Source organism: Cheilinus undulatus, linkage group 3 (assembly GCF_018320785.1).
Source record: "Cheilinus undulatus linkage group 3, ASM1832078v1, whole genome shotgun sequence".
Lineage (NCBI taxonomy): Eukaryota > Metazoa > Chordata > Actinopteri > Labriformes > Labridae > Cheilinus > Cheilinus undulatus.
In genome coordinates this window covers 15,108,441-15,118,788 of record NC_054867.1, presented here as the reverse complement: position 1 = coordinate 15,118,788, position 10,348 = coordinate 15,108,441, and the positions used below count along the sequence as shown (strand labels likewise).

The following is a 10,348-nucleotide window of genomic DNA, read 5'->3' as shown; positions in this document are numbered from 1 at the left end:
AACATGAACTTCTTTGATTTTTATTAAGAGGAATATTTTCTGAGATGCAAAACACATCCTGCTGATACTCACAAACTGGACCATACTGAGCAATCTTTTTAAAAGCACTACTCCACGTTTGTTTTTGTGAGGATGGGGGTTTGACGGGGAAGTTCACCTCATGTGATTAACTGGTGGTTGCTAGGTGACCATGCTGGCAAAGATCCACTCATTTGCAGCACAGCACTTCAACAGGCGGGATTCAAGAACAGCCTTCCTGCACCTCGGAACCAGCTGCTGCTATCCATATCACCTCCTGTAGACATAACTGGTTGCCATAGGGATTCCAGGGACATCTGACTCAAAATGACATGAGTCATACATTTGAAGAGTGATGGATTTTTCTTTTGCTTGGAGCAGATTTGCTGAAAGGGCAGTGGAATGTTGTTTATCAAGAATAAGGCCTCAAATTTAGGAAACTGCTTGCTTCCTTGTTCTCTTATCAAGTGTGGACTGTGTTGTTTGCAGAGGTAAAATACCACAGCATCATACGTGATATAAGTGACGGTGGCCTTGGCCTAGAACTTTCTATACATTGACTTCCTTTAGTTTGAGTGAGTGCTTGGTGTTTTTTTCCCCCCCCTTGCAATTCATTTCCGTCCTTGTTTTCTCCAAGGTCATAGATGGAGCTAACATCAAGACATGGTCCAATGAATCAGTGGTTCTCCAATAGTGGTTCAGGACCCAAAAGTGGGTCATCAATGTGTCTGTAAAAAAGAAAATGTGGCAAAAAGTCTTGCTCCATTCCCATGAGAACACATATTTTTTCTGTTGCTCTAAACATGTTTGTCTCATTACATTGGATTAACAAAGCTGATTTTCCCATGATAATGTGATCTTTTCTAGACATACCTTGAAAGCAACAAACTAAGTACAAAATGCATGCATTTCATGGGCTTCTGTAACAATATTCTTTATTTAACATGTTTTTTATAGTGTCTTTTTGCTCTATCACGTTTTATCCCATCAACATTTTCATTAAATAAACTGGAATGGTGGATTTTATTTTTTAGAAATTTGGGTAGCAATTTCCTGAGATTAATTTAGAAAAACTGCTCTGAATGGAAGTCAAGTATTTCTTATGATACACCAAACCCAAAATCTAGTTGAAAAACCCTTATCAATTCACCCTTTGAACAATAAAAATGCTTTATGTTTGCAGTGAAACTAAACTGCATGTTGATGAATGTAAAGGTTTGAGATAATTGCAAAAATGTTTTAAATCCTTTTGCATAAAATTTTTTGTCAAACCAACAAAGCTCTTGAGTCTGTGTTGAATATCCATATGCACTTGTTAGCTAAGGTCACCACAGGGAAGAAAAATCTAGGCTGATTCTTGCTAAATGTAACAAAACTTACCTACCAGCAACTTAAACAGTTATCTGAATGTTTTCTATTTGCTTGCCAAATAAACCTAGCACACAAGAAGTAAGGAACTTTGTGTCAGGTAGATTTTTTTCTTTGTTGCAACAATGACTCTTGGCGATAAGTCGTATACCGGTGCAAAGCCTGTTTATTTCCCTCTAAATGGTGCTACATTTGTGAGGAACATTCATTTGTGGGATGAGCAGCAGAGCTGAGTATATGGGTCATGCCCATATACTCCTCTGCCAATGCCAAACAGCTTATTCCGCCATTGACTCTTGCTTGGTGGACTGGATGATTGAAGTCAAGACATATTGGCAATTCAACAATTTATTAACAGGAGCCACAGGAACATGTGGAAGAACCATACACAGCCACAACAGCCTGGCTCCTCTGCCTCATGCTGGTCACCAGCCTGGTCACACACTGCTGCGGGATGGCATCCAATTCTTCAACCAGCATTTATCACAAGTCAGCCAACGTGGTTGTGTTGGTCACTCTGGTATGAACAGCACACCCAAGCTGATCCCACAAGTGTTCAATGGAGTTGTGATCAGGACTGCTGGCAGGCCATTCCATCCTGTCTACTCCCAAATTGAATTGAATTGAATTGAAATTCTAGAGGTAGTCTCTGATAAACCCCGCTCTGTGGGAGGAACATTGTCATCTTGGAGGTTAGAGTTTGGTCCCAGAATGTGAAGATATGAGATTACCACAGAATCTCATCTTGCTATCTCTCTGCCTTGAGATTGCCTCCAATGATGACAAACATTGTTTTTCCAGTGAGGGAGACGCTGCCCAATACCATCACACGGACTCCACTAAAAGATATTACACTGTCAGTGCAGCAATCAGCCTCTTCTCAACACTTTAACCCTATGATCTAACTGCCTGGCACACAAGATGCACAAAACAAGAATCAACAGCAAAATTGGAAGAGAAGATTCAGCAAATTTGTTCATTTCCGCAACCCACATACTCAGCTCTGCTGCTCATCCCACAAATGCCTGTTCCTTACACATGTGGCACAATTTTAAAGGGAAATAAACAGGCTTCCCAACAGTATAAGTTTTATTGCCAAGAAGCATTGTTACAACAAAGACATAATCTACCAAGAGCAAATTTTCTTACTTTTTGTGCTTAGCGTATGCACAAAATGATGTAGTTGAAATGACACAGTAGTTTTTAAATAGACATCAAAGTGACAGTCGTACCGGTTTACTATTAGGCAAAAATAGGCAATTGCCTGGTGCCTCTTGCATCTGAGTCATTACAAGTGTGTATCTAGTAGAGGTTAAACAACCAAAATTACTTTCAGAAAATGAAGAGAGAGGATGAAAAAGCACAATATGGACTTTTGTAGTCTAAAACCTGCCCTTGATGTGACCCCTGGCCCCAGCAGCAAAGCCTTAACTTTTCAAAAAGCCCCGAAATGTGGTTGCAATGTGGTAAAATGGCATACAAGAGATAAAATATAAACATATATGTGGCAAAAAAAAAAGATATTACTCCATTGATGAGAATTATTGAATATTTTGTGATACCTGGTCTAAATATTTAAATGTGCAGAGGTTGAGTCATGATGACCCTCTAAGAAGTGATGAACAAGTTATATTTGGTGCTGAGTATCAATAGTGTGGTCAACATTAATGCATTATTTGTGATTCAATTTGTGTGTTCATTTTTTTTTCTGTTTTTGTCCTCTTTATTTGTTAGGATTTATTGAATGCTTGGTAGTCTCTCTCATCTCACTTTGGTTAGACCCCTACGTCTGCAGCCACAGTGATGTAAAACAAGTCCGCCACTGCTCCTCAATGCCTTATTTCCCTTTAAAAACTCACAAACAGCTCAGCGGGTGAGTCAGAAGTCATCTGCATCTTGTTTTAAAACATTTAACTTTAACTGTTCCCTTTCTTTTCATTCAATAACAAGCCCCTTTTTCTGGGGTTAAACTCATGTCATGATCTTCCATCTACCCCAAGTTTATAATTCTTTTCAGAATAGAAGCAGTTCTACAGTTAAAGGCTGTAGAAACATCAAAAATTAAACATAGACAGGCTGAAGTGAAAAAAGAGTAATTTTTTTAAAGGGGTGATTAATCTCAATTAACTATAGAAATTCTGAGATTAATTGTGATTAAAAATTCTAATCATTTGTCAGCCTCAGTATTTATATTTCAGATATGGATATGCCCTGTAAATCTCTGGCTTTGTTCAGAAAAAAAAAAGCTTCAAAATGTTTGTTTGCTTCCTATGATTGATCCTAGCTTAATAGGGAAGGAGACAGGGATTATGTTTTTGCCTAGGGCCTTACTAATCCAGCACCTGAAAGTGACTAAATACCTCTCAAGAGTGAAGCCTCATTTTTCACTCTGGGTTTTGTAGGGAATAAACAGATGCATCATTTGCCTCTCATCTGGGTGACACAAAAACCAGGCAACTTGACGGTGGTCTCCGATCAACAGAAGGTTTCCATCCTCCCCCACCATTTAGTCTCTCACAGCTCTAGTGTGGCTGGAGAACTGGTCCCATTTCTAGATGAAAAACGGTCTCCATCCTAATTAACCCAGATGTGGATATTAATAAGATGAAAGCAGGTCTAGACTAGAAAGGGGGCAGATTGAAAGGAGAAGGTCCTGATTTCGGAATGGTCACACTAAAGTGGGACACCTTCACCCCTCCTCTGGCAGGGGAATTAAGTTAGTTTCTATATAAAAAACGCCCCCTGGCCCTTTTTAATTGGTCCCACCTCTCTTGAGGCTCTAGTGCGATGAGAGACTGAGAATATCTACTCTGCGATGCGTGAAGACAGGAGAGAAATGTCAAGCTGATGGACAGACATGACAGTTCTTACTTCAGCTGAGGATTTGATGTTTCATTTTGACTGACATGACAGCTTATTGCAAAATACTTCCGCTCAGATGCATAGATCAAAGGTTTTGCCAACTTGGTTATTTAGATTGCTCTTTCAAAAACCACTTCTTTCATCCCTGTCAATCTAACTGATGCTTTCTGCTCCTCAAGTTTCATGTGCTTATGACACTTGAAATACTGCATTTCTGCTGCTCCATACAGAACAAGCATACATTGTACAAAGAAAACAGGAGTCCCAGTAACTTTAGTGAAACAAAATCAAACCTGTTTTTCTTGCCTTGAGGTTTAACTTTCATTGTATCATCCTACATTGAGTGGGAGACAGTTGCAGATCGGGTGACCTCGGCTGGTAACAAAACAGGAAATAATGAAGGGCAGACATGACTCATCCAGATGATTTTGTTTGTAGAGTAATCAGCATGCTGCACTGTCGTGTTCCAATGAGGGATTTGTTAAACCTAAGTTTCAGGAAAAGCAAAAATAGACCAAGAAACAAAACAAAACCCATGACAAAGGCAGGACAGTGTTTCTCATTTATTCATAAATATGGCATTTTCTTGACAGTAAGACAAATATATTAAAACTGATTTCTTTTCAGTTTATAATGGATAAATCCAGAGGAAGAAATTGAACACAGTTGTCAGCACCGCAGTAGCACTTTTTTCTCAGGATTCCATCTGACTTTTTGGCCCCTACTGCACCAGCGCTGTTACTGGACAGCAGCTCTGCAGGAGGTTGGTTGCTGTATCCTCCTGAGTAGTCAAACGTCAGCTCCTCTTGTGCATCAATATTCCTAGCAGCAAACAGAGCCAGTCGAGGCACCACAGAGTGCACACGCACCGGCTGCATGAAAAGGTTGGGCTGGCAGGAGTGGTTAAGAAAGCGACCTACATTCCCCACCTTGGCTGGGTCCACAAACGTCTCAGTGACGGTGCCTCTACCAGCATGCTCCCTCACTGCAATGATGTAGTTGTTTTCTTTAATGCTCTGAGCGAGCTGTCTGTGTCTGGCCTCCTCAAAGCTTATCACCTCTCCTGCATACTCGCACACAAATGTCCCATTTGAGATTGGCTCTAGTGTCCGTACTCCCCAGCCCGTGTTCTCGGTGCTGTAAACCTCTAACCTGAGCCTTAACCCCTTCTGAACAACCCGGTTAGAGCATGCATCACTGCAGGTACACAGGGCGTTACACTCAAATACAGGTGAGCAGTAACCAGAGTCCGTGTTTCTTAGGCTCAGCAGTGTGCCGGTGCTGTCATATACCTGTCCATGTGTCCGAAGACAGGAGCAGCTCTCAGCAACACAGGAGAGGGAATGGCAGGAGCATCCTGGAAGTGAGACTTCACTGGGGTCGAAAGTGCATCCTGGTCCTTGAACATTATCCGGGCAATACTGGGAATCGAAAAATGAAAAACTCAGAGCCCAAGTACAACACAATGGCAACAATATCTGAAATAATTCCATTAACAGCAAAAACAATTAGCCTAACAAGTTAATTTCTTACCAGAGAGATTAGACTTCCTGTTTTCATTAGGCTCCCTTGAAATGTAATGCCAGCAGCCAGCCTACGTTATTTTATTCTGTTTTATCTTATTTTATGGGAATTTTGCCTTTAGTAGAAAGGACAGCTGAATGAGACCATACACATGGGGAGCAGGAATAGGGGGAGACATATGCCTGCATTGGGACCAGGTATTGATCCTGACACCAGTGCATTGAGGACTATAGTCTCTGCTTATGGGCACCTGCATATATATATTTTAAAAGCCCATTTTTAAAAATCCCTTATGCCACTTGTAATTGCTGCACTCATTCTAGCTTTTAAAATTACAATAAATTATTTTTTTGAACATTGCAGCCACCAACCTAAATCATTAACCTACTTTAAACTGCTACATGCAACTTCAGTTTCACCACATTCAGCTATGAAGACTTACAAGGGTCTTGCTTTACTCAGGCTGCATTATAAACCAGAAAAGGCTTCTATGGTATCATGAATATAATGGACCATGTTAAGTTACTGTCTTCTCAGAAACAGCCAGAGGTTGAGCAGCTGTGCTGTAGTCACAGTTTGTGAGGATTTGCTGCCATCTGCTGTTCAAACAATGTTTTTCATTTTACAAAGTAAAAAACCAACATGATAGCATGAGTCTTGGAGAGGCATTACTGACACGATAAATGAAGTGCATGCATCTCAACTATTGTGACTTTTTTTTTATCAGCATCTCATGCAAACTAATTCTCTGCAGTAGTGTCCATTGCTCTACACATGATGAAAAATTTTCCCTTGCTTTGCTTTGCTATGCAACATCACAAAAATACCCCCAAATAAATCATTTTAATAAGCTGGATGAAGGTATTACTGGACCTTGACAGATAAGTTGACCATCACATGATTAGTGCAAATTCAAGGGTGTTGGTTTTGCCAATGCCACACTAAAAACGTCAGTGTTGTCAGTGTTGTTGCTTTTATGCTACACTGCTCAGTGTCTTTGTGCAAAGCCTGCATCCCTCCATTTTATCTATGAATGCAAGAGAAATGTAAAACAGAGGGGTCAGGAAGATAAATACAGTATGTTAGTCTTGTCTGATCTTTTTCTAATGAAATATCTAAATATTAATTGTTAATAGACCATATCAATTGCTGTTTGAGCCACGAGTTAGGGGCTGCTACTGACAAATGTCTCTTTCATTTTCCTCTCTAGAAAAATGCAGTAGTGCGACATTTATGCCTCTTGAGGCTTAAATGACCTGCTGTCACTGATGTAACCAAAAGTTTCTGAAACAACGGCATGGGAATGTTAAAAAGTTGTTGCATTTTGTGGCAGATGTGCTGCTCATTCAGCCATCGCCTCATCCCACCCAGGTGTAAGACTGAGCGCTTCAGATGCTCCTTTGTACCCACCGCCATCAGACCGTACAACAGCAGTAGGAGCCGCTGTCTATCCTTACACTAAGCAGCATCCCACAATCAGAACACACGTTAATCTTCAAGCCATACTGTATTCGCTTTGCGGTTATGACTGGTAATACTAATGTAGTTGCTCTTCTCATTGTTTATATCCACAATATACAGATTTTGATATTTATACCAATTCTGCATGGTGACAATACCATATTATATTCAGTACTACAATAGTATGTTTTATTACATTATATTTTAGAAAACATATTTATATTGTACTTCTCAACTCCAATGCTGTTGTACTACAAAAGTATTCATAGTATATAACTTAATATTCATAATACAGTTTCAAACTGCTCTGTCTGTATGAACCTATAAATTGTCATTTTAACATCTCGTTCATTTTTACCTCATGTCATGTCACATCACTGCTCTTTACATAATTGGCTACTACTATGTACTATTTAATAGTGTCACTTTCATTGTTTTATTACATAGAATTCAAAATGTATAGCTCCTGTTTTTTATTCTTATTTAATTGTTTTTTAGTTGAACTATGTTTCCTATTCTTATTTCAATCTTTAGTATTTCACCTTTCTCTTTTGCTGTGTTGCTACAATCCCAGAATTTGCCCTCTAGGGATCAATAAAATAGTCCGTCAATCCATCCATTTTCTATACTGCTTATCCCATTCGGGGTCGGGGGGGGGCTGGGGGCTGTAGCCTATCCCAGCTGTCATTGGGCAAGAGCCGGGGTACAACCTGCACTGGTCGCCAGTCAATCGCAGGGCTGACATAGAGACGGACAACCAGGCACACTCACATTCACACCTACGGCCAATTTAGAGTTACCAATTAACCTAATGAGCAAGTTTTTGGTGGTTGGAGGAAGCTGGAGTACCTGGAGAGAACCCACACATGCACGGGGAGAACATGCAAACTCCACACGGAAAGGCCCTGACCGGGAAGCGAGCCAGGGACCTTCTTGCTGTGAGGCAACAGCGCTGCCGTGCAGCCCCAATAAAAAAGTATCTTATCATTTTACACAAAAAATAGAAGAAACTGCATTGATCTTTTTTTCAATAGTTTATGGCTGCTATGAATTGAAGATGTCTTCAAGTTTTTCTGCCTGAATAACAAAAAAGGAGATTTCCTTGTTACAGCCAGCAACTGTTTGTGATAAGAATAGGTTTGTTTATCTAAATAACTTAATTATTTTGCATACTTTTGACTCCACTCCAGATGTTAATTTACAAATATTACACACTCAGTTTTTCTCCAATTCTGTGTAAGTTTCAGTTGACTCATGGCTGGTGCATGTGCAGCTTTCAATGCACGAGGTGGGAATCTTTAGGCGCCTCACGATTCGATTCACAGGGCTACGATTCGACTCTTAATCAATTATTGATGCATTTTGACGGACTTGGAGTTATTTTTTTACATTTCTGTTTTTCTCACTGTGTCAAACATAATAAAAACCATTACATTTGTGTTTAGAAAAAAAAAAGAGAAATTAAATCTCGACCATCCTCTAATGGAAGATGTGTGCAAATTGGAAATTTACAATTGCACTGAACCTAAGGTAGCAGCATCCTTTCCTTGTAACATATCTGAAACATAAAAATGTCTTTCTTCACAGATGAACAATTGGTAATTTAAATCTTGCTGTTACGCGCTGCATGTCAGAATTCCACCTTTTTGTTCCTGCTATTCCACAGCATTAAATATTCAAATTATTATCGATTGTTGGACATTTATTGATTGATTCAGAATCTTCCACCTCCACATCACGATGCATCTAAGAATCAATTTTTTCACCCACCTCTAATCTCACTCCAAATCTTGACATTAAGGACGAGGTTCACTGAGTATTGTCAGGGAAATGTTTATTATTTTGCAGATAACGCCACATAGCAGCAGAGAACATCTGCTGGGGGGCAAGCAGTGATTACTGCATTGCAAAATGCTATGAGCATACCATGTTTTGAGCTATTTGTGACTTTGCCAAGCATTCAAAGTGTAAAAATTACTATTCTTTACTGTATATTCAGGCAATATGAGAGTTTAAAAACCTCAATCTCAAACTTTAAACTTCATGTGTATAACCTTAACTATACTACTAACAACCCTAATAATATTAGTAACCTAACAATGTTGATAATAATAATGATTATAATAATATCTTGGACTAAAAAAGGAAAATCTGAGAGTACATTTGTAATGATAATTCGATCTTAAATTTCACTCTGTATATAAAAGCAACAACTAAGTTGGCTATTCAAAAGAATTTAAGATTTGAAATAAACTATTTGTTGTTGTTATTATTTTGCCAACTGCACTTGAGTTTTAAACTTTGTTAAATTTTTCTCTATTTTTACAACAAATCTTAAAATGAACAAATCTCCGGGCTCTATATTCAGGACTACGTATGTTGCATTGAGTCAGGCTACTTCCCTCAGTAAAGTAAATGAGTAGTCTAATTAGCCGTCTTATTTAGTTTCGCCCCACAAAAGACTTTCTTGACATAATGTCGACGTCATTAACCTCACAATGCTCGTCAGGAAAAATAATTTAAGATAAATGTTGTGAGCTGAAAACAAATCCTCAGTAGAAGACGAAAAAGTAACTGAAATGTGAGGAAGCTAAACTACTAAACGTTACCTCAAATTCAGGAAGAGTCCGTCCGTCTGAACCCCCACTGATAGGAACTGGAACATTCTCGAGTCCGTTACTCAAATCTGTAACATTCCTGTCAGCACTCATGTCAGAGCATTTTACTGTAACTTCAGTGAGAGTGTGTACAGTACTGAAGCACTGACAACACTTTGAAAATCTCAAATCAAGCTGCAACTTCCGGTTGTATCTAACAGGAGAGCTCCCCCTAACGGTACATTGAGTTATTACTCTAATTTACTTCCAAACGGGATGGATCGACCATCTGGCTAATGTGGCTTTAGGACAGTGGGCAGAAGCTTTATGAGGACAAATGCAGCACAGTCTGAGGAAACTGTCTCATGAATACCGCTGTGGGTGAAACAACTAGAAAGCCCTGAGACACGTCATTGGAAGGGTTATTTAAAGAGCCTGATAAAGGCTTGTCATTATCCAGGTGTGCATCAGAAATGAGGTATAACCTAACCCTTATTCATATTTTTTCTAATGATCAA

The 10,348-nt window shown here is 39.3% G+C and overlaps 1 protein-coding gene across 1 annotated transcript; it reads right to left on the bottom strand.

Moving 5' to 3' along the window:
• Positions 1–4,798: 4,798 nt before the first annotated feature.
• On the bottom strand, positions 4,799–10,007 carry setmar (SET domain and mariner transposase fusion gene). The gene is made up of 2 exons (XM_041783342.1): positions 9,843–10,007; positions 4,799–5,669 (listed from the first exon to the last, which is right to left on the bottom strand). Exons 1-2 carry the CDS (start codon positions 9,942–9,944, stop codon positions 4,872–4,874), a joined length of 900 nt encoding a protein of 299 aa, XP_041639276.1. The 5' UTR covers positions 9,945–10,007; the 3' UTR covers positions 4,799–4,871.
• Positions 10,008–10,348: the final 341 nt, after the last annotated feature.